Source organism: Paralichthys olivaceus, chromosome 23 (assembly GCF_024713975.1).
Source record: "Paralichthys olivaceus isolate ysfri-2021 chromosome 23, ASM2471397v2, whole genome shotgun sequence".
NCBI lineage: Eukaryota > Metazoa > Chordata > Actinopteri > Pleuronectiformes > Paralichthyidae > Paralichthys > Paralichthys olivaceus.
In genome coordinates, this window is record NC_091115.1 from 15,041,565 (window position 1) to 15,066,312 (window position 24,748).

Below are 24,748 nucleotides of genomic sequence, written 5' to 3' on the forward strand. Positions count from 1 at the left end.
GGGGGGGGGTTGAGGTGATGGTGGGAGAGGGGACAGAGGAAAAACACAGACATGGGTTGGAATCAGATTGGAAGGAAGGGAAAAAAACAAGACAGAGATTAGTTTGCATACCAATGTGGCAATCTTTGTGTCATATCAAACTGTGGGTCACATGTTCTTACAGCACCTCAGGGTGATTCATGCAGCTAAGCTACCATTAACACAACAAAACAGGTTCTGAGCGTTTTCTGTCGGCTTTAACAATATGACAACACCACCAGGGCGCTGACTCAAATTGAGCAAGTCGAAGAGTAATATTTTGTCTTCATTTGTAAACACATTAAATGCGTTACAGTATGAAATTTTTAAATATTTACACGTAAATCAAGAAATGTTGGAGCAAACAATACTGTCAGTGTGAAACTAAGTTGAGCAAACAATAAAAGTCAATATTAGCTGTGTTTTTTGTTACAATATAGTATTTCTTATGTTATGGTGATTAATCACTGGGCTGCCTCACTGACTTGATGACTCTGAAGTTAGACTTTATGTCACATATATTTCTGTGATATTAAATGTGCCATGTGCTGATTTCTTTTATCCTCAGTCAACTCATTCAAAAAACATTCAAGAGGCAATTTTAAGTTTTTCACATCTAACTCGATGACGTGTTAGAAATTCCATCCAACTTAGCGTATTGTCCCATACCGAGCACTGATCTGATGCCTTTGCTTCTTTTTTGTAAAAAGCAGAAGAGGGTACGAATTGACATACATATTGTATATTTCTGAGAGAAGCAGCAACTCTGTGCATTAACATAACTGAAACAAACTGATTCATCTGCGAGAACTAACTAGTTGATGTAGTTTGTGTAAAATTTCAAAACAAACTCCAATCACAAAAGTGCAGAAAGAGTCTAGGGATAGAATAACTATGTGGAATGCGGCCCCTGTGGATCAGGAGGTTTGTTAGCTGTAACCATCTTGCTGTGGTCAGGCGGACATGTATTGACTGACCAAGTGTCCCTGGAAAATACCTGCTACATAAAATACTCCTTTAGTTGAGCGTGTGATGAAATGTGCTCAACAATAAATGTTGTAATACTGGCAGTTGTCCCTTGCCCCAACCACTGAGCTGGCCCAGGAAATAAGCTCATGTGTCTTGTTCTAGTCACCAAGCTACACAGGAACATGTCTGTCTGTGTTGACTTACCAGCTCTATGCCTTGTGGGAATGGGCTGTCCTCCCAGTCTTTCTCAGGAAACCGCTGGAGAATGCGACCTTGACCTTCACCCTCCACTGTAGAGACACAGAGAGACAAATACAGTTCATCGCAAGATTGTTTGTTGTCTGTTTAATTCTCGTGAAAATCTCCATAAAGTTCGTAAACCATAACATCACAGTGGCATTCTTCTTTTTGTGTTTTATCATTTGTATGTTGGAAAATAAATAAGGTCTAAATTCAAACAATCATGTTAAAAGTAAATGTATATCTGGCTGCACCAACACAAACATAACTTTGCTGATTTGGGAGACACATGTCCTTTATTAGCTTTGTGAAAGTGTTGGACCTAAGTTTGGTTTTCCAGGTAAGAAATGTGACTGTGAATGACTGAATGCAGTGATGGAACAAATATTAATACTACAGAAGAGAAACAGGAAGTTTATCTGGAGGATGGCCCACCAAACACTTTCTACTCTTGGAGCCACGCAGACCCCTCCTCTCATAATGTGTGTCTTTGGCACAAGGAGAGAAAATAAAGCACGTATGGTGAACTGAGGTGATGATTAGCATATTGACATGTTACTTTGTAATTAGTTATTTAAGCAAAACAAAAAAAACATTCAGTCAGTCGTTCATATTTCAATTAAATTCTTAAATACCTTAAACATTACTTTGGTTTACAGTCAATTTATTAATGTGTTGCCTCAGCACTGACACGCTATCTGCTATAATTATCCCTCTAATATTACCAGTTTAGCCTGATGTTTTAAAATGTTAACCTTGTTTCTCTCTTCTATGATTCTACTTCTATCTTAAGGAGTGCCTGGATTAGGGGTTTAATGTATTTAGTCTGCAGTGTTTAGTAAACAGAGCAACCCTTGTGTTTACAATGCTATAATAGCATATATTACATCACCACTTTCGACAGTATATGTAGTTCACTACATGTATAATTACTATGATAATTCTGAAAAAACATTTTGGATCGAGTCGTCAACTTCTTTGTGAGACTGACAGCTACAAACACAGGTTGTCAGAGTCGCTGCCTATGACAAGAGAGTGGCCACAGGGTCATGACGTTGGAAAACAAGGAAATCAAAATCATTAATTATTAACGACAACAATAATCATAAGAACAACAAACATCTCTTAAATGCAGTAGTTTTTCTTTTGTTTGTTGTATGTTGCAGAGTAAGTATCAAGATTATTCCATATCTATCTATTAAACGGTAGTAGGATGTATTAAGATGCTCATTTGCTGATTTTGCTGGTTAATGAGGCCATTTTCACAGTTGGCTCATCACAGCAGCACAATTACAACGACAAAGACTGACTTATGTAACCACCACAGGACCTGACGGTTGCTTCAAGGCAGCATTCATCTGCATGGTGAATACAAATGATGTCAGTCTAGCATAAAAACAGTTCATAACTAAACATAATCCTATCCTAAATAAAAGACAATACTCTCACCAGCGAAACCTGGACATTTTATACAAAATTTTGCCTCAGAGAAAACAACAGAGCATGTGTGCCTTTACCAAGGGAACTTTAACAGAAGCCCAGACCCACACAGAGACAATACACAAACAGAAAGTAGGCCAGCTCCCATAACACACAGGGAAAAGCAAAAGTCAACCCCTCTCCCTGGCGACCTGGGGATGCTTGTGAGAGTGGCGCTCTGGAGTCAGAAGTCAAGAGGTTCACTTTACAGCCCCGAGCTGCTTTTAAGTGAACCAGTGGTGAATGGTTTGTTGCTTTACATCAATTACAATAAGTTGATTAAGTCAATTGATTGTATTTTCTGACATCAGATGCCCAAAATGTTTGGTATCAGATAAGCTTGTGTTTAAACAGCAGTTCAAAAAGGACCCACAACTTCAGACTGTAACAAAAATAAAACCTCCACATGGTTTCTGACTGTGAGAAGACGCACACACAAAAGCAGTGTGTTTTTGTGTACAATGAAAAACTATCATTCATCAGTAGTATAATGAATTGAGCAGTAAAGTGAACTCTACATATAAACAACACAACATTTCATTACAGAGCTGTAAAGTTCCACCATTATATTATTAATTAACAACAGAGAAAACAACCTTATCAGTCGGCTGGTAGAAATAACTTTTATGACACTTAAGAACGTGACTTAGCCAACCCTCCTGTACACTGTGATGAGTCATCAGGTAGAGTATACTGGAACTAATGCATGCTGGTACTTGATGTCACCTCCCAACCGTTTCCTCAGGGAGGCGGATTTTACAAAGGAGACAACTTGTCACCTGGTACAGCCTAACTTTATATAGGTGTGTCAGGCGTGCACACAAACAATGAGAAAACTCTTGAACACGGTGTGACAGCCCAGATTAAGGCGTGTGTGGATACGCTATCTGCCAATAGTCAAGCAGGGTGGGGATTAATAATGAAGTTAAAGCAGGACATCCTGCAGCTGAGGGAGGAGTGTGTGAATGAGCCAGTAAAGAGTCTGTTGGGAGTGACACGCAGGCCTCCGGACCACTAGAGAGAGGGACACCCACACAGACTCTCATACAAATATCACTCTCATACTCACACTCTTCCCATTAAAAGCCTTCAACCCCAACTGTAACTCACTGCTCGCTGTGGGAGAGGAACGCTACATACAAAAGTGTCTCCTTCTTGCAAGAGGTTCCTTTTTATTCTAATCCAATGATGTCACGAATATGTGCAAGTATACAAATACAGTTGTTTCTATGGAACGTAAACAAGACTTTTATGTTTCCAATTAACTTAACAAAAGCAGCAATTACGGAGAAATTAGAAGGTGCAGCACAAGCTAGTTGCTGTGCCATTGTACAGATTACAACCACTGAGCATTTGAACTGAACATAACTTTGAAAATATTTTTGCTACACCAAAGTAAACTACAGACAAAGATGTTCACATTTATTCTTGAGTCTTTAGCCACTGAGTTAAAATCATAATGCAGCTTTTTATCATAATATCAAGTCATATAACTTATTTTCTGTAGCCAGAGTACTTAGTAGTTTATTTATTTTACTGTAATCTGCCAGAAACCAGCTGTTTCCTGTGAGCTGTGGTTGCAGCCAGGGCCAGTCCAACCAGGAAAGATGTGCACCTTTCCAAGGGTTAGCACTGTCACTGAGCCCATTTGTTAGCAAACAGCTAGTTATGCATTAATTCCCCTTATATGATGAACAACGTCCATAAGACAACCTTTGAGGCGGAATGTCTCCCACTGCTCTCAATGGCCAGTTTGACCATGACAGGATGGGTGTTTGTGAGAGAGGAAGGGCAAAGTTGCAACATAAGAAGTATTAAGTGTTTCCATTTTTTGATGTATTCAATACTGGCAGAACAAAATAGAATTAATCACCTGGAACACAGAAATGAATGTAGTAAGTTCAAGAGTCTGCTGCTGCAGTCCAGGTGTTTTATCACTTATAATATAAACTGTTTTGCATCATGTTTTACTCAGTGAGCATTTGCCAAGATAAATAAATCCTTGGTCCACAGTTTATAGACAAAATATGTGCTTACAATTCAGACTGTAATGTGCACTAAACACAGTTTAATATTCATGACAACAATTTAGGATGCTTGTTTAAAGTTGAAGATATTAAGGTTCCCAGGATATTCTCTTGCTTCACTTTTGTTGGTATCTATCATCAAGTATCAAATCAGAATCAATCAATTCCGGACTTTGATTTGATTGTGTGAATCTAAATGATTCGAATCGGGGGAATCTGTGTCAGTTATTCAGTCCACGGTCGGCCTGGTGCACAGGCAAACAAATAACACCCGAGTCAAAAATAAGATCTACAAAAGAGCTCAACTATTCAGATATGAGCTGCAGCTGGAATGCATCTTTGGCCGTTCAGTTTGCTTGGATCAAACTACCCATTATTAAATCGAATTTTTTCCAGTTCCTGCCGAAATACTGCTGCGTGTCACTGGATTGATCCTCTGTTTGTTGGCAGAGAAGTGTGCTCCCATACACAGCAGGCTCTGCACCAAACTCTAACACAACTGCATAAACAAGTTTAACCCTGGTTTCTGCAACAACACAGCAGAACTAACTATGAATGATGGCCTGCGAGACATAACCCAGACCTTCCAGCTGATCTCAGAGGCAGTGACACTTCACATTAAATGCTATGCTGCAGTTATTTGAAGTACTTTGCGACAAATAAATAACTGAACGAAATATTCAGCGCCATTGCTTCACATTGTGTCAAACAAATTATGACCGTCACCAACTTGGGTTGGGTCTCTGAGGGTTGGTTACACACTATAAGCTCAGTCCCATGCAGCATACACAGATAAGTACACCCCGAATGACAGGTACATAGAGCGGTAAAGAGACAGATACTGTAAGGCTTGTTTGACCAAGAGTAGAGCCAGTGGGTACCGAGCCAGAGCGAATCATTACGCTCAACAAAGCTGTACAAATAAATGTTTGTATATTTAAATAGTCAAAAGAATAAGAACATCAATGTATAGTGGTCAATGTAGATATTATTGGTGGACCAAACACAACTGAATCTATGTGTGCAGATTTTCCCATTAATTATTTAGACATTGGAGGCCCACGCCATATTCTTTTTTGTCCCACCACAGTTTCATAATGAACCAAAAAGTTGTTTGCACTTCTCAAAATAAATTTCGAGATGTCTACTTGGTGTTTGCTCCATTGCAACATTGCATAGCTGTGTATCTTTCCCACCTAATCTGTGTACCTGTCACTTAGAATGTAGTTATGTTTATGATTGTTTATTATCTGTGACTATAGTTTAATTCTTAGTATCAAAAATGTGCCTGAAAAATCAAGTATTTGGTTGTGGCATAGAAAATAGGGCAGGATGTTGTTCTATGAAATATAATTATCCAGCAACACCTTGAACGTTGTAATTAAGTTTTGGAACTGATATGTTGTATGAATGGAAGAATCACACCCTTCAGTAAAGGTGGAAAGACAAAGGTGGCATTGAATGAAACTTCAGTGGGTGTACAACTAATGCATGATGACTAATCAAATGGAAAACAGTTGTGATGGAAATATTTACTTTAAACAAATACTAACTTAATTGTCTGCAGATGATTCTGCATCATCACACAGCAAAAGAAAAACTGCCGAGAGGTAAGAGGTACAGTGCAATATTCCCACATGTAGGCCTACTCACAGAATTGCGGAACACTATAGACATTAATGTCACAGGTCAGGGATTTGAAGTACATGATGGGAAATTATTCAGATGTCTGTACAAGAAACTGATATAGTATCACATAAAAATAATGAGAAAACATTTGTCTTACATTCGTTAATACAGTCTGTTTCAAATTAAGTCGGTTATTACCTCTGATTACAGTGTGATAGGCCCCTGCAAATCCAGACAGCAAATTGCAAAACAAGAAAAATGTAATTATGTGAGCCACACATGCGTACAACAAAGCCAGCAGCTGAATCAGACTGCAATCTCATTTGATATTTGTCTCTTCTGTGTCAGACCTACTGCGTTCCAGTTAGACCCAGCTGAATAATACCTTACTTCTCTCTCCAGCAGGCTCTGTGCAAAGGAGCCACCACAGTGACAATAGAAAAGCAAATACTGTTTCATATTAAATTCTTCTATTTATTTCACTGTGTTGCTTATTTACAGCAGTATTTTTTGTCGTTTGGACAATGCTTTATGTTCTTTCACGGAACATGAAGGCAGGCAGGAAATTAGCATTGAAGGAAATACAAACGAAAAGGAGAGTGACATAGAACCAGATGAATGACTCAGACCAGCTAAGATTAAACAAGGATGTTGCACTTAAAAGAGAATCTACTTCTACTGCATGGATAGGGTTTCAATCTGAGAAGTCTAACACCAACAAGAAAACTGTCCTTTGAGAATTATGCTGCAGACCAGTCCCAAAAACACTCTATCACTAACATCTTTCACCAACTACTCAGGCATCATGTTGAACAGCATGGAGAGTGTCTACAGACCAGAGCCACAAAAGTACAGTTCAATGCCAACACATTAGACTTGCAAGAGACCTTTGACCACAACACACACCACATGGCAAAGACTCACAAAGATGGGAGGAGATAACAGCTGCTGTTACAATGTAACATCTACAATTAATATGGAGCAAATTTAACCAGTAAAGTTTACATTCATTTTTACTGATAATAATGTCAAAGTAGATAAAAATGCCAATATTATGATTTTGCTCACATGCACAGATATAGTAGTATGATATCCAATCACACTATGAGAGTGGGATTTCACCTTCAGTTGTCAAATGTTTCCTGCACGTTGAAATTTAGACTTTTCTTTTATTCCACAAACCAAATACCTCATGTTAAATAAAGAACCTCTTTCTCCCATTGTAGAATGAGGTCCAACAGAGGTCCCACAAAATTAATCATTAAACTCTAAACACTTAATTTCACTTAGACCACATGCTGCTGTTGAACACTTGATTTTGATCTGAGATGCAGAAAGAATGTGTGTTCCTGTAAACATAAAAAACTAATAATTAAATTAAAGCAATTACCTTTTAACCACATTGACACAACCCAGTGCAGTTACAGGAAAGGGATTTGGCAGATGTCCAGACTGTGTGTGTGTGTGTGTGTGTGTGTGTGAGCAGCAAGTGAATAAAGTTAGAGCTCAGCCAAGAGCGCTGCTGTTTAGAAAGTACATAGCAGTCTGTTGGAATGACAGAGCTGTTAATGATGTAAGACCACTGCTTCCAAAGGCTCACTATGAGTCTGCAGTGTGACAGGAATGTGAACTAAGCACAGTTTCCTTTCTGTGATGTGACATCCAGCCATCAGCCAAACTGTTGTGTAACAACAACAAATTAGTGACTGGAAGGATATCCTCCCTCCTTGTGTCTCAAACTCAGGTTTAAGTGTAACCTTTCATCAGTGCACCTTGCTTTTATTTCTCCTTAACTACGTATCTATGCACGTCACAAAATCACTGAGCTGTGTGATTCAGGTGCTTCAGAAAGCGTTCAGGCACATCACTGTTAGCACTTTTTGCTCCAGATTCCTGCTCTACTTTCTACAACCTCAGCAGAAATCCACACTCATCAGACCAGGCTACATTTTTCTGTATTCCAACTGTCCATCCCGTGACTTGGCTGCAGTGCAACAGCAGCTGCGTCTTCCCAGTGTGAGCAACACAATGAGCAAATCACAATTAGTGCATTCAGTTCCTACTGTGCTGATCAACCAAGGAAGACTGAACAGGCTTTTTCTCCATTGATGAATCAGGCTTCCATGCTTCCTGGTTTGTGCAGCATGTGATTAAGAACAAATTATTTTAGAGGCTAGTTAGCCAAGTAGATAATTTGATTCAATGCAGAGTCTTGCTCCTATTCAAAATAAATGACATTTCCAGATTTGTTTTGATGGAGTGGAAAAAAACAACAGGATTGTAGCACAGCGGCCATTGTTAACCTGCATCTGCTAGTACAGCATTTCAAGTACACATTTCTAATAAAACAAACTGCAATTCGCATTTGTTCTGTGTATTTGGTTAAAGATTTCTAACTGTACATCATTTCAGAGATTTTGATTCTGATTTTAAACTTCTTCAGTATCATATCCCTAATCTGACTACTGACAGAACAAGATATACACACACAGAAATATGCAATTGATGGTAAGAAAATAATTGCAGTATTTGTTTTTAGAAGATCTATCTTGTTGCAGACCGATGCCACAGATACAATCAGATACAAAATACCAAACAGCTTCACAATAACCCGGCAGCTTATCCATCACAGCTCACAGCCTGAACCTGAAGCAGACGACTCCTCAGACATTTCACACACAGTAAAATAACTTAACATGGAAAAGGGAGCGAGACAAGAGCATGAAAGTTGGGAGCAAGCGAGACAAATGTGCGTCATACAAAAGTGGTTGTGTGTCGCTGATGACTTCTCACACAGATGACTACTAGCAGCAGTGATGCTCTCTGACACAGAATGGAAGAACACCAAATGGTCATGTGACATCTAAGTGATGGCAGTCACAGTGGAAATGAGTGTGTAGCTGTGCAATTGTGTGTATGTGTATCATGCTCTTTCTTCTGAACCAAGCCACAGCTTCTCGTTCGCAGGCTTCCAAACCACACTGACACGACATCAGGCAGTTACAACGCAGACTGTAGCAGTCCGTTAAAAAGAACTCTGAGCCTTGTGTGTTTTTGTGCAGGTCTATGTGCACATATGTAAGTGCAGATTAACATCAATGTACAAAAAGAGGTTTAAAGTCTCTTCTAGCAGCCTCACATGTAGATGTCCACTCACTTCTACAAAAAAACTGATGACCCCTGTGCTGTTTTCACTTTTTTCTACTCATCACAAAATCTTCCATCAGCAAGATGCCACGGCGCCATATAACACTACAGTTGTGCGATTATATTTAATGATTCCACTATCACCACATAATTAGATGTATCTCTAAAGCTGCAACAATTACTCATGTTAGTCAGATAATTGGATTGCAAAAACTTCTCAATTATTTGCAGTTAGGCTTTGTTTAATCTGTCTCTCTCTTGCAGACACGTTGACACATTTGTGTGCTTGTTGTGTTGTTCTGTGTCTATGTTGACTCGTTAACAACTTCCAGAATTTTTTGTCTTTGACACCAAATCTTCGGTGGTCTGTCGGTCAACTGTCATGTGATAATACTCTGCTACTCTGCTCTGCTCCTCGGAGCATACACTTTCAGTTTCCCGCAGCTGCTGTATGAACATTCGAATAAAACAAAACTTAGATGGTTAGGGCAACTTTGATCAAAACATCAGAGTCAGGGCACAATTTGTGCATGTCGGTTTTTTTTTTTTTGCTCTTCTTTGGCTGCTGGTTGAGTGAGTTTTGGTTGTAGAAAGATAAGAAAGATTCCGTTGGAATCTGTGGAGTCTGGACTTTAGTCTGACAGCTTGTGTCGGTAGCATGAATTAGCATGATAGTCAGTACCGGCTTTGTGTGCTTGTTCCACATGCTGATTTAATTGCTTGGTGATGGAATTGTGTTTGGTCTGGGTGAAAATGGCTTTCATGAGCTTCTATCCATTCTACGAGGTATAGCATGTCTATATTGACAATCATTAATTTCATATATGTAACCTAGTCGTTGTCTGTAATGTAAATCCAGTTACCTGGCGACCCTGGGGGTTTAATTAATAATGCAAAGGTCTTTTTTATCCTATTACTCAATTAATCGATGGAATAATCAATGGAATAATCAATTACTGAAATAATCGATAGCTGTGGCCCTACTAATCACTTAATGTGAAGCAACATAAGAGCTCTGCAGGTTAAGTGGGATCAGAGTGTAAACATGCAATGCTTTTCACAACAACAACCTTTGCACTGGTAAAATCAGACACTCACAGAGCTGAAACACAAAAAGTTATGACATCATATTTAAGTTCTATTGAACACGCCCTGATAGTGCTCTCTCTGCTGTCCACCCAGCTTGCCATTACACACACATTTGTTTACACGAGTACACAGGCACTGTTTGAAACCCACACACACACACACACATGCAGGACTGTCTTGTTGAGTAATATACTGAGTAATATGAAAGCATGTGAGTCACTCTAATTAGAAGCAGCATTGCAGCTACAAGCCGAGGCCCCGTACACGGTCAGAGGCAACGCAATCAGGTTTTATGTCGCAGAAGTCCGCACATCAGCACACCAATAGGTAACACTTGACACTTGGAGCAGTCTGACTTTGGTGTTAGATGACAGCAAGGGTAGTTATCCTGCATAAATGAGCCAAGCCATATTGAGCAAAGCTGCCAGAACCAAATAGAGGGTGAAAAATCTGGCAACTGTCATCACCGTGGAGACAATGTGGGGCATTTTCTTTGGGCAAAAGCTCTTCAGTAAACTCACATCCTTCCTGCAAAACTAATCTCCACACCAGCCCCCACCACCAGCTGAACCCCCACCACAAAAAAAATGAAAGGCTTTTCAGGAGAGGAAATGGCCTCAGAGAGCTGCACAATAGCCAGAGAGACTATTATTTCAGTTTCGAGGAGTAGTTTGCTCCAGATGCAATTTGCATCAAAATGCCGCAGACTGGTGATTGACGACATCTTCGATTCAGCTTCAGAATTTGTCTGCTGGTTTATTCTGAGCCACCGAACAAACTGGACTGACCTGCCAGTGCACACCGACCACAGGTCAGTTCCAGTCACTCTGAGCAGCGAAGATTCAACTTCTACTAAACACAGACCTTTTGTCACCATTCATATCATGGACATAAAAAGCGTTTCAGTAAATTAAATTGGACAATTTCTTTCCTGAGCTCACTGGAGGTTAAATTGAAAAATGCCAGTAGTAATTTTGAAATATAACTATTTGAGACAATAATACCATGAAATTAACCAGAACCAAAACACAGAAGTTAGGCCAACCAAAAAATGAAATATTTTTGTTGAAATACATCACAGGATGAAGAAGAGCAGGCTCAGTACTAGCAGCTTTAAAAACAAACATGTTTTGATTCATTTCATTTTTGGCCAATTCTTAAAGCACTAGTACAAACTACAGCTATCATAAACTATAAGCAGTGTCCTACAGAATACCACAAAAGTGGCATAATTAACTAACGATTATGAGACAGAGGTTGATCTGTGTGAATTTGTTGTCCTATCATTATAGAGCTAACCACTTACTACCGGTCAGTTAGCAAATTTGTTGAGAGCTTTGTTCCCACTGACAATAACTCGACAAAATAATGTAAATGTTGCAAAACCTCCAATCGTCACTTGCTAGTAGAAACTAAAGATCATCTTGCAATGGGTTAACCACAGCTGCAAAGTTTTGTGACTGTATTTCACACTATTGCTCTGACAAAATCTGTCTCTGAAGCGCTGGTGGCCGTAAGGTTTCTATGCTCCTGTGTTGAGTTTCTTACTACTTACTTCCAAAGTCTCTGGCATCTCTGTTTACTTAAGAACAATGGCGAGTGTTATAATGTTGGAGTTGGAGCTGACAGATGTTGAAAAGCAATTGTTGCATGTCAGTGTACGGCTTAAGGTTCTGCATAGGGTACATGTCGATCCGTAGTCTACGCCAGAGCTACGGCGTAGATTCGACAAAGAAGCATGCATTGGGCTTAAAGCAGTATCACAGGCAGCCAGTCAAGAGGCTGCATGTAACTCTGAGGATCACTGTTTTAGGCTGATGTGATCAAACATCAGAGTGTAGCAAGAGCAAATACTCAAATGTTATCACCTCACACAGTTTAGTGTAAGCTGGGGCAGGTCCTTCAATACTACTGCACCATGACATCCTGAGCACACCGATGTTAACAGTGAGCTAAAGTCATGTCTTTGCAGCGACAGCAGCCAGACTTGAAGCTCATGACTTGATGCAGAGATTCCTCTGCCAAGTGACTGTCACTGCCCACCCCCACAGTGAGTCACACTGAACAGCACAGTGACTTTATACAGAGACTGACAATTATAACCCACCACCAGCTCAGCACAGTTTCAGTCTGCAACCGACCAAACGCCATTTACCTCTCACTCAAGATCACAAGATCCTGTGTAAAAAGTATTTCTGAATGTGGCTTTCACAAAGTTCAATGAGCACAAAGTAAAAACAACACAATGCAATACGAACCTTTAGTCTATATTAGTGTAAATAAATGAAAATATTAAAATCCAAATGTTGTACTTGTTAGACTTTTTTTAAAAAGGTCAAGGGAATGCCAGGATACGCCTGTAAGCAATCTTATGTGCAGTATGCATGTTTGACAATATAATATGCAAAGCATTTTACGCTGCCATTGAAAATGATGTGACATCCAAGAGTGACAGTATGAGAGACATAAATCAAAGACAGCCTGTAGGACTCATCTGTGGGTACAAATCACACAAGGAGTAAGAACACAGCCTTGATACTAATATGTCGCTGTCTTTTGGCTCTCAAAGAGCTTCAAGTGGACTAAGGGATACGGAGGATGTCAGCAGCGTGGTGAGCAACTCCAGAAATGTGTTGGTAAATGAAATATGCAATTGTGGAGCAGTAGCATAAGGATGCCACAGAGCAGCATCATTAATTACTCCTGTCCTTACTTTAATTGCAAAGCAGACAGTTTTTACCTAACATTAAGATCTAAGGAGGATTAAGAGAAGGACGCTAACAGCAACAGAGGGATGCAAGTGAATTAAGACATATGGTAATCCACCACCGACACAATGAATTGAAGGAAACACAGCATAACTGAAAGCAGTTTCTCGGGAGCACGATGCAAAATAGACTTCCGTGCACTACCCCAGAATACTGCAACAGGAAACGTGATAGCCGCATGCTGTAGAACTCAATCACAATTTATCTTGCAGCTTGCAGAGCTTTGTCTTCACTCAGCAGTGCACCACACAACCCTCTAATCGTTTTTAAACACACACTGATCTTTCCCCTTCCATCGGTTCATGTGTCAGATTGATTTTAAGTTGCAAATTAACCCGCAATGCTCCATATTCTACCACAGTCTAAACCACTAACAGCCCAAATATACACATCATAGGGCACATTCACGTCCAGCAGAAGTAACACTGCGTCTGATTGGTGTGGTAGCATAGCTGATTGAAATCGATGACACCACTGATGGAACTGGCAAAGTAGAATAGATTAATCCCCACACCCTCGGGTTTAGAGTCAGCTCCACATTTTTTGTAATTTTGTACGACCATGAGTGTGCCACCAATCTAAATCCCTGGGCTTTGACAATAATCTAAATAACCTTTAAATAACACAGACCTATTTCTGGGGGGAAGGGGAGGGCAGCAAACGTGTGCCATAAATACAGTGTAAACATCAAGCCAGGTCTAGACCAGTAACAGTCTTTTAATCTGTGTTTTCAACCCAATCACAGGCTACATATAAGATTAGAGCTGGAACAGTGGGCGTCTGGGAAGCAGATTTTTTTTCTGGAAGAAAGATTTGACCTGGAGGCCATTTTAATAATGATAAGACTTTATCTTCTACAACCAGTCACTCCCCCAGTGCATTTGTTTTTGCGAACATAAGAATTACAGGAAACCGAAGAGAATTGGTAATATTATGACTGTGAATCTTTCAAGAAAGATTATTGTCAGTCAGTGTTTCAATGCTGATATGATGACGGTAAAGCAAATAATCTGAATAATGGAATAGTGCATAAAAACCACGTAAATAAATCCCTTACATTTATTTAAATGTGCACATAGCCTCTTCCTAAGGGTTACCATAATAAAAACAGGATGTTCTAGTGACGTAGTGCTGCATATATTTCTTCCTGTCATTACACTGTATATACTTGTTTAATTACATACATATGTTTCTATATATTTTTTATATTCCTATCCTTCGTATTGCATGTGACTTATTTCTTGCTGATGTCTTTTTAACTCTACCGCAAATTTCCCCATTGTGGGACTAATAAAAGACTTCTTATCTTATCTTATTAACCGCAGCAGCCAACCAGCCTCACGACTATCCTACCAAGCCCTTATCTTCAGATCAACACGATTCGGGACACGCTGGAATCACCCCTCGGGGATTTGAATGATTGCTCTCTCGAGCACCTACGGGGCTGACGGAGAGCAGCACTGACTCAGCCTTTGTCACAAGAGGGGACAGAGAAATTCTCTGAATTCCAGGGAAGCCATCAAAGCGCTACACAGGAGGGCATCCCTTAACATCCCCTTCACACACACAAACATGCACACTTACAGACCATGTTTACATGAGTATTTTTCAATGTTGCTTCCTTTATTTGACTTCAACATAAAATAACTTTTAACAGACATTTGTTGAAGACCATCTATGATATTTAAATGTGCAAACTGATTAAATCCGAGGCAACAGACCAAACCATTTGTTGCCTGCCCAACCCAAACCCCCCACCCCCCGGGGTGCAGTTCACATTTACTGAGCAACCGACACACAAACAATGAAGTCGACCTACACAGCCTCGGATTATGATTTGCTGTTTAGAATCAGACAGAAGAAGACGTGGCTGATGACTCAAGTGATCTACATGACAGGGGTCTGTGTAAAGGAAGCATGTGTGTAGAAGCATGTATGTGCATCCCTACCCTGTGCGTGGACACACACTCACACACTCGACCTATATCTGCATTGCGGGAATGAGGGAAACATTGGGGCCCTGGGGCCATCAACTCCCTCATGAATAACAAGCATTCAGCACAGCAGACAGACTGCTGTAACACACACACACACAACAGAGATGTGTGATGGTATCTCCCTGACCACAGCTCCAAAGCAGATGTCTGTAAAAGCTGCAAATATGCTTTCTGTTTTGTTTTGATTTCAGAATTATGATTTATGGAATTAATTTTTTTAATGCCATATAGTATTATTAGCTGAATGCTAAAATAACTTCCTCAACTTGTATAAGTGAAGGGTTTGGGTATCTTGTTAATGCCAGCTCAAAAGGCTTCCATAAAAATTTAATTAAATCTCTGGACCTTACGCAATCCTTTAGTATGGAAATGCTCAAATTGAAAGCTACTGCATATTAATTTCCGCCCAAAACTAAAAGTGCGAGCGTACTGGTCAGTATGCTCATCACAACCCAATGCCTACGAAGGAAGGGGGGGCTAGACATTGCCGTGGTAACGCGGCAAACACAGAGAGACAGCCACAAACATTCAGGCAGCCATCTGAGTGGCAAGCGGGAGAGCGGGTCACGCCAACACACAAGCGTCAGTGCACTGCCATGACCGAGCGTCACTCTGTCCCTCTATGAAAGGCAGATTGTGAGGGCTATTTCTGGAGGGCCTGAAAGACTGCAGCCCAGCTCTGGAGGGATGGAGGAAGTGGCTGCCCACAGGCAGGCACCGCTGGCAGCATCACACACACTCCTCTCTCCTCATGCTCAGTCACTTACTTCATCTTGCTTTCAGCACGAGAGGACTCTATTAACCCACTGAGCTCAATGTAGTGAAGCTTCCTTTAGAACTTCCCTTGCGTTCACACTCTCAGTTTGAAATGCACCTGTGAGTATACCACATGAATTACTCATAGCTTAGCCACAATAATAGATATCCCCATCTTAAACGCTAGTAGGACTGTGTGAATGACAACATATATACTGCATGAAATTTCATATTACACTCACATATTTTACTGTGATGCAAATCACCCTTTACAGAAATTTGCTTTCAAAGACAACACACAAACAAACAAACACTGAAGAGCGTGAACCCAACACAGAAATTTGAACAGGAAAACACTGACCAGCCTCCACAAAACATGGTGCTTATGTGCATGATACTTCACAGAACAAAACTTTTTTATCGTGTATTTTTTGGACGTGTCAGAGCTTTCGAATGATAATGACAAAGCGGGCAATAAAACTGGCGCCAGAAGTGAAATATTAAATTTTGAATTGAGACCCCGAGAAACACAATCACTACACTGTCCCAGTCAGACACAGCACACTGCTTTCAGATTTATTTACTATGTTATCAAGCTTAAGGCCAACACATTATAAGAAAATTGCAATGTCACAACTTTAGAACCATGACAACACTGTATAACAGCACCAGACAACCTGAGTTTTGTAAACACAAAAGCCTCCAGGCGTGCTCTGTCTGCCCTGTGAGCAGCTCTTTGTCTCCTCACTGGCTTCTAATGTTGTGAATGGTCCCAGCTTGACTGCAAGCTGTCGGGGTGTATGTGTGTGTTTTGTGTGTGTAGAGGAGGCTGGGCATGCCAGAACTGTCACTCCAGCCTGAAAACAACCGCTCTGCATTCTGTTTAGAGGCAGCCACAGCGATGACCAACACCCTCAAACTGCAGCGCCAAAGGCTCACAGATGGAGCTACAATGGGGCCTGTATGTAAGAGTCTGTGTGTCTCTTCACTGTCTTGAATGAGACCGCCTCGCACAGACACACAAGCTAAACAAGCCCCTTCCCTGGTTATCACACACGCACATGGGAACAAACTGGATTCACGCACTAAGCATTCTAAAAAGTCTCTTTACGGTCCCCTCCTCTATTTCCTGTTTGGGCCTCACACTGTGCATCTAATTGGCTGCCAGACCCTCGGTGCAGTGAAGGCACCCCAGTCAAAACACAGGGTCATGCCGTGTTTCTCAAGAGACCCTTGCTAGGAGGACCACACCCCAGCAACTATGGACTCTTTGCAACCCACCAGCAGCCATTTTGGCTCCAAGTAAGATCCACTAATAGTACAACTTAGCATCTAGGTTGAGCACAATGTGAGCAACCTGATACCTTAGCAGACAATGACAGAGGGTGAATGGAAGATTCAAGGCTCTGCCCTTAGGTAAGTGTCTTTTAGACTCTGTCAAGAGTTGTTTAAAAGAATTTAACTCAGACAAAACTCCATCGAAAATCATAAAAAAGTAAGTGTTTGTCAACACATGAAGTGTCTCTTGGTGACGCCACTCCAAGAGGCAGATGTGCAGCGATGATATTAGCTCAGAAAACCTGTCAGTGCCCACGCTTGCAAAGCATTCCACTACTAACTAGCAACAACACACACACGTATACAGGATGCTTGAGATATTTAGACACAAGAGGAAACTCCACTGTGCTGCAGAATTCCTGGTATTCTTGTGATTGGGGATCTTGATTCGTGGCCAAGTATTTTGGCACAGTGTTGTTTCATTTCTCATTGCCAGCAGCACTGCAGCTGGAAAATACGATAAAAAAAGTGCACAAAAGTTGTGCATCCACTAGAATAGAATACCTTTAATGTCATCACACAATGAAGCATGGCGAAATAACAGTACTACTGATACTGTAGCAGACACTGGTTATTGATTGGTGAGCATGTCTACATAAGCTCTCTTAATAAAATCGCTATTTCTTTTTGGAGCTTTGCAATAATGTGTGAGGAACCAGACACAACTAAAGGAGCAAAAGACAGCATCTCATGCAAAGACTGAGCAGGAGCATGTTGATCTCACCAATAAGGAAGAACTTGTGAAGGTGAAGACGTTCATATTGGCTTGTGAGTGCATCAAATGATGATAGCAATGACATAATGGTGGGAGCAATCTCATACCAGTGAATGGTGACGTTTAACACAACCATCGAAAAGCGCCGAATAAAGTTGCTGCAAACACTGTGGCAGCAGTAGTGGGGCAACGCCAGCAATCATCATCGCCCTTAAATGTTTAGCTTTACAAGGCATGGGAGCCTTGATCCATTAAAGCCACTGCGGCTTTATTGTCTGGTTCCCAGATGCTTTTTACAGGCCTGTTCTTCTCTGCATTGCATTCAGGCAGGGTAGAACAGGAAGGAGAGTTTCTGCAGCGTTTGCAGTGTCCACGTTATAACATCCTGTATTCAGCCCCTTCTGAGGAAAAATACAAGGGGCAGTAAGTGCTTCCATGCAATCAGAAATGTGATGGAGGCTGCACCAGCATCATCAAGGTAAAAGCCAGCTCTCTGGCCACTCCGCTGCACAGAGGGCTTGTCATGTTACAATTTCCCTCTTCTGAATTAGTCATAGGCAAAACCCTACTCTAAATAAAAGGCTGCAGCACGCTACAAGCAGCATGCTCCTGTCGGACAGGCAGGGTGAATATTTCATGATTAAACAGGCCATTATACTGGAAAAGATCTAGGCCAAGGCTCAGGCTGAAGGGAGGAGGAGGAGGAGGGGGTTCAGATAACGGTCCCAACCCCGTCCCAACAACACAAGGGAACGCAGCTCCGGTCCAAGGGGGTTCAGGGAGGGGCAAAGCCATCTGGGTTAATCCACACAGAACACGTACAAAGAAAACAATCCGCGACTGCGCCGAGGAGCAAAGATTTGCACTGAATTTTTGCTTTAAATCAGGTCCGTGCAGGAAACCGAGCAGGGTTGCATCGTGCTGACTGTCCCCAGCAGGAGCGCCGGAGCCTGCAGCCACAACTCTGACAGCTCGCTAACTAGCAGTGTGTTAAAATGCCGACACCGGTAACACTCGGTGAATGAGACACGACTGAAACGGGTGAATAAATCCGTGCTCAGGTCACAGTGGAGCAAACAGGACCCCCCCCCCTCTCCCCTCTCCTCCTCTCCCCTCCTCCCCTGAGTCCGGCTCCCGTTAGCTCTTAGCAACTTTTCTGTCAACACAAACTGTTTGTTTTGCTAAAGCTAAAACACGTCTGCTCATTGAGCGCTGTGGTTAGCCTTAGCATTCAGCACGCCCCCCCACCCTCGTTGGAAAATGCGGGACACCAGCTGACAGGCGAGCATTAAAGTACACTAATCCCGTGAGGCCTGCGAGTCCCCGGGCTACAGTGAATCCCAGCGTCGGGTGAACCGCGAGCGGCGACCGGCCTGGTCCCCGCCTCCGCCGCTGCACACGGCTAACGCTAACGGGCTAGCAGGGCAGGCTAACTCAAGAGCACCCACCTCGCTTGTCGAGGTCGTAGCCGACAACTAAGAAGTAGTCGGCGAGCCTGGCCATCTTCGGAGCTCACGGCGACGGGCCTTTCGCGCTGGATCCTCTGCTCTCTCTGCCGTCAAAGGTCCATTCACGTCCTGCCGGCAACAGACGCATCACGGGCGACTGTAGCATCCTTCCAGCTGCACCCCGCCGCCATACTGTCAGACTGCCTTGCCCTGACAGCGCAGAGCCGGAGTCTGCGCACTGAGGGGCTTTAGGGAGGGGCCGCTCGGCAGGAATGTCCCATGCGAGGAGCGGAACCAGCCCCGGGGACCAGCAGTCTGACCAAAACCCGTATAAAAAACAGTGATTAAGGAGTGAACGGTGGTGGTGATTCCAGGAGGACTAAACTGAAGAGAATCCACAAACATCCAGTGGAAATGCACCATTTTAAAATGGTCATTTTCATTCATGGGGCCCACAATTACTTGTTGTGCCCGAGATTATCACCAGAGAACACAGGCCCACTGCACATGATCAACCAATATTTAATGCACAGAGCGAACTATTTCTGCACAAGTCCATGTGCCTGCTGAGTGAAAATCTCACCATGGGTTTGGGCGATAAAAAGATAACAATCCTTAAATTCAATATAATTATTCTTCACTAGCATTATAACAAAAATTCAATATATATACGACATATTGGTAAGGACATAAAACACATGATTATTTTTGCTCTACCTCAAATTTATGACATGTTTCAAAACCACAGTTAATTGTCTTGTTTTTCTAATGTTGAGCAAAAATCAATCTTTAAACTTCCATCCATCCATCCACTCATTATCTATACTGCATATACTTTGAGGTTGCAGGGGTCTTTAAATGTGAATTTAGTAATGATTTGATCCTTATATAATTGAATTTTTACAAAGCTACTGCATAGCTAGACACTAACATGATAAATGAAAATGGACATTCAATTTATTTGAGTTGAAACCAGGTCAAGTGTCAGAAATGAACTATTTTGACAATTAATTTCCGTTTTTGAAGAGATATGTCGAATATTCTGGGATTCCAGTTTCTCGATTGTGTGAATTTTCTATTTTTATACGATCTTAAACCGAATGTGTTTGGGTTTTGCCATTTTTGACTGTATCTCCAGCAGCAGTGGAGAAACAGTCAGGAAACACAGTCAAAGAGAAAGAGGTGTGTGACTGCACAGGATGCCGAGCTGTGGATGTTGTGGTTTTGTGATATTCACCTTAGACATCCTGGTCACTCCAGGATGTATGATGCAGATTAAGTAAATGAAGGCATTTGAAACAGTGTCCTCATTGGCTTTAGGAAATTGAGAAGATTATGGACAGATTAATTAATAATACTTTAAGTAAATGTAGAATTACCTTCCCATGTCACATATGTTGCATACACAGAGTTCAAACAAAGATTGATATTCTCAATCATATTGCTTTGTTTTTTTGTTTTTTTTAAATGCTTAAAAATGTAAAACTACAACATATCCCACACTAAATAAGCAAGATAAGAGAAAAGTCATATTGACATATTGTACTAAAATCTTGTTACCCTTGCAACCAATTGGATCATGGCCTGTTGGAAAACTGTGTTAAATAAATCGAGTTTCCTCACCCACAGTTACAACTGAAGTTGGCACTTTGTTGGGGTGCAGTTTAAAGTCATCCTTTATTTGGTACATCCAAGCAGAGGGTGCGTGTCTGGGATTGTCCAGTGCAAAGGTCCAAACCATCAGAGGAGCAATTAGTCTGACCACCATCTATAAAGAATAAGCTAAATTGTCTCAATCTTTGTGTTTGGCTCATAAAGGACTTTTTCTTTTATTCAAGTCAGAGTTAAAACAACACTCACATGCACATGTATATGTCAAGTGTGTAAGTGATAGTTTGGTCAAAATGAAACTGAACTAAACGATTTCCCAAAACATTCATTTCTTTTATCTCGCATATTTTCTGCAGCCTTTAGTTGAAAACAAATGGTATCAGTAAGTAAATATAGATATAAATATGAGGAATGTTGAAATTTGTCTGTAGGACTACTTCGATTATGCTTCAGCTGCAGAAACATTGTCATGCTGTTGCAGTGTCAATTTGAATGTGCAGATAACATGTCAGGGGGAGGTGAGAGAGGCCTGAGGGCCAACAACCATGTGGCCTGTCCTTGGCTGTCAGCACTGTAACAGCCTTGAGAGAAGTCCAACACTTCCTGTGCTGGGACCTTTGACCCAAAGTGCTTATCACTCCCTGGTTGAAAACAATCCCGAGCATGAGATGTCACATTTTTCTTCAAGGGCTTTGTTTTGCCAACACTCAGAAACAACTTGTCTCCCACTATTCTCCCACAGTTATCTGAGACCCAGTGTGGGTGACTGCAGGACGGCGCTGGCCGCCCTCTGGTAAACAGGGCCTGTTCGGACAACCACAGCTTTGTTAACAGGAGATAACATGACTCTCAAGCTGGTCAGTGAGCGCTAGTTTCAGGGGGAGATGTATCGAGGTCACCGGTGGTTTTGGTTCTCACAGCTGATGTTAACTGCATCCTGACCTTGAGCTACACTTGCCATAGATACGCAGCAGATTGGAAAGAAGGGGAGATCAGTCTGCTGCAGACTCTGCAACTGTCCAAGTGCTCAGTCATCACAGATGTTCCCTGAAATAAATATTCAATTCTTTGTGTCTAGTTTTGTTTTTCTGTTCCTCTTTTAAAAAGACAGTCTTGGAGGTATTTTGCATTTTTTCGACATGTCATATTTGTTCTAAGATGCTGGAAGGATATGCAGAACCATTTACTGAGAGCATATTTTGTGCAAAGTGAAGCCAGTTTCAGGGGAAGAGAAGAACGCTTACTCACTTTGTCACATTGGGTTACAAAGATTAACACCACTCTCATATCTGCAAAGCAGTTAATATAAAGCAGAAGCAGTACAGCTTAACTTTGCACAAAGCCTGGATAGGGATACAGGTAGCCCATCTCTATCAAAATAACAAGAGTCCTCAGAAGGCATGAATGTTAGGACTGTCCTCTAAGGTCAACTTCAATTCTGTCAATCAAATAATTGTGCAAGGAGTATGACTTGGAACTTTTATGGACTCAGTCCTGTTTTAAAAAGACCAACCCAGAAAACTGTGACGCATGCAGAGGCTGGTGGTGGAAACTGAAGGCAGAACGAGGCAGAGTTGCACACGACTCATATCTGTTGACTCCTCTGACACCCTCAGTTCCAGTGTTGACTTTCAATGAACTCAACCGACTACTTGAGACCAAATGCCAGACCAAGCCAAAGCTTGGAGGGAGCGATGCTCCACACTGCAACAGCTGAGCTATGAGCAGGACAGACACTTTTATTTTTCTATCTCTGCCTAGGAGGTAGAATTTTCATTGCAGTGTCTGTTTTTCTCAAGCAGGACTGCGCAAAAATTATGGCTGCAGTATGGGCAAAGGAAGAACCTAATAAACTGACATATTCAAGCACCTGATATCTATGAGTGTCTGAATTTTGCATTAAACAGAATAAGACTGTTGGGTCATTGCACTTTATTGAGTGTAGCTTACTTTATTTTTACAAGTTTGGGTTTAGAGGTAAAATATTTTCTTTGAGGTTAAGTTTAATGTCTTGTAAACCTATGAGTATTAGGCTCTCAGCATGATACAAAATTAAAATATAAATATACAAATAAATGTATTTTTTCACTGTGTAAATGAGATATTTTCATATCACAGCTGATGGACAAGGGGGACCAATGCAGGCTGATAATAATAATAATGATAATGACAATAAAATGCATAGTTTAAAACTTGTGACCTCACTAGACTCCAGAGGAATTACTTTGTTGAATCATTCATATAATAGTGTAGTGATTCTTCCATTATGTTCATTTACAATCACTCCACCATCTCTCTCCACATGTGCATGTCTATGAGCCCTTTGTGTGTGTGGGATTGTGTTTCAGTGTTAAAAAAACTGCATGTATAAAAATGAGTGTAAAAAGAATTTCCCTTTCAGGGAACAATATAGTATCTCTTCTTCTTCTTCTTATTCCTCTTACCATCAACTGTTCACCAGCCAAGACATTTAAGGTTAAACTTTTGTTTTCTCTGGGCTTTGACTTCTTTTATTCACTTTTTAGCATTTTACTTTATTTTTTAAACTAATATTTCTCTTCGCATTTTTATTGTTCTGAACTTCTGGTTGTTTTAATTGTACTTTATATATAAACTTGACTTGTCTTGACTCGATTTGAGGTAAGCGTGTAAGATGACCTTCGAGCCACACTCACTTTTATAGGTAATATATATGAGAATGTTGCAGTTTAGCTATTTTAATGTTCTATCATCATCATATGTATTTTTCTTTTTTGTCACTTTTAATTTCTAAGAAAAAGAGAAAGAAGAGAGGAGGATATGCACTTGTCCCATCTCTGATTCTCTATAAGTAACAGTCTAATCAGAGCTCAAAGCCACTCTTTGCAGGATGCAACAACCATGTGACTTCCTGTACAATAACCGAATACAGGAAGTGGTTTGAAGGCCTCATGCACATCATTGCTTTTCACTGGGCCATTTCAGCAATTCATTTCCCCTCAGCTCAGGTGAAGCGTGGCACATGAAACGCTTCATCAAACAGTCATTGCAGACATTAATCTGAATTCCCCTGAGCTGAGATATGCAGATGTCTTCAGAGATGTTTTCACTTTACCCTGTCACTACTCTGAGTTTCTCTTGTGCAGGTAGCTGAACTGTTTTTCCAGGTGACTGATGAATCATATACAAATATACTGTCTCTTCACTGCTGTAATTGGAACCCTTCTGTTTTGACACAAGTAAACACAGTGTGGCAAAAGACTGTGTGTATAGTAAACTGTTGTAAATCTGGATTTGTAGCTCTTGTGTTTTTACTGCAAACAATCGAGGAAGATGATCGCAGATGTAATTGTTTTGTCTCTTGTGGCGTGAAATCATCACATGCCGATTGCAATGCAAGTTTAATCCGAAAGAATGAACTTGTCCAGGGTACTGCAGCAATAAAGTCTTTTTACTTTAATTAAAGGTGAAGGACAGAGAGATTAAAGAGAGGTAATTGAAACTGAAGCAGCAGAGGCTGTTGTGTTGGTGAAGCTCC

At 41.1% G+C, this 24,748-nt stretch overlaps 1 protein-coding gene across 11 annotated transcripts in view; it reads right to left on the reverse strand.

The window, feature by feature from the left end:
• sbf1 (SET binding factor 1) overlaps positions 1-19,832 on the reverse strand; it is a 56,670-nt gene extending 36,838 nt beyond the window's left edge. For 9 of the 11 annotated variants that reach the window (XM_069520051.1, XM_069520047.1, XM_069520045.1 and 6 more), the window contains exons 1-2: positions 19,621-19,822; positions 1,192-1,277 (exon numbers count right to left, since the gene is read on the reverse strand). In XM_069520051.1, the coding sequence (XP_069376152.1) occupies positions 1,192-1,277; positions 19,621-19,675 (141 nt within the window). In that variant the 5' untranslated portion in view covers positions 19,676-19,822. Of the gene's footprint in view, positions 1-1,191; positions 1,278-19,620 lie in introns of all 11 variants that reach the window. The other 2 variants (XM_069520055.1, XM_069520052.1) reach the window with 1 other exon arrangement.
• Between the last annotated feature and the right edge of the window lie 4,916 nt (positions 19,833-24,748).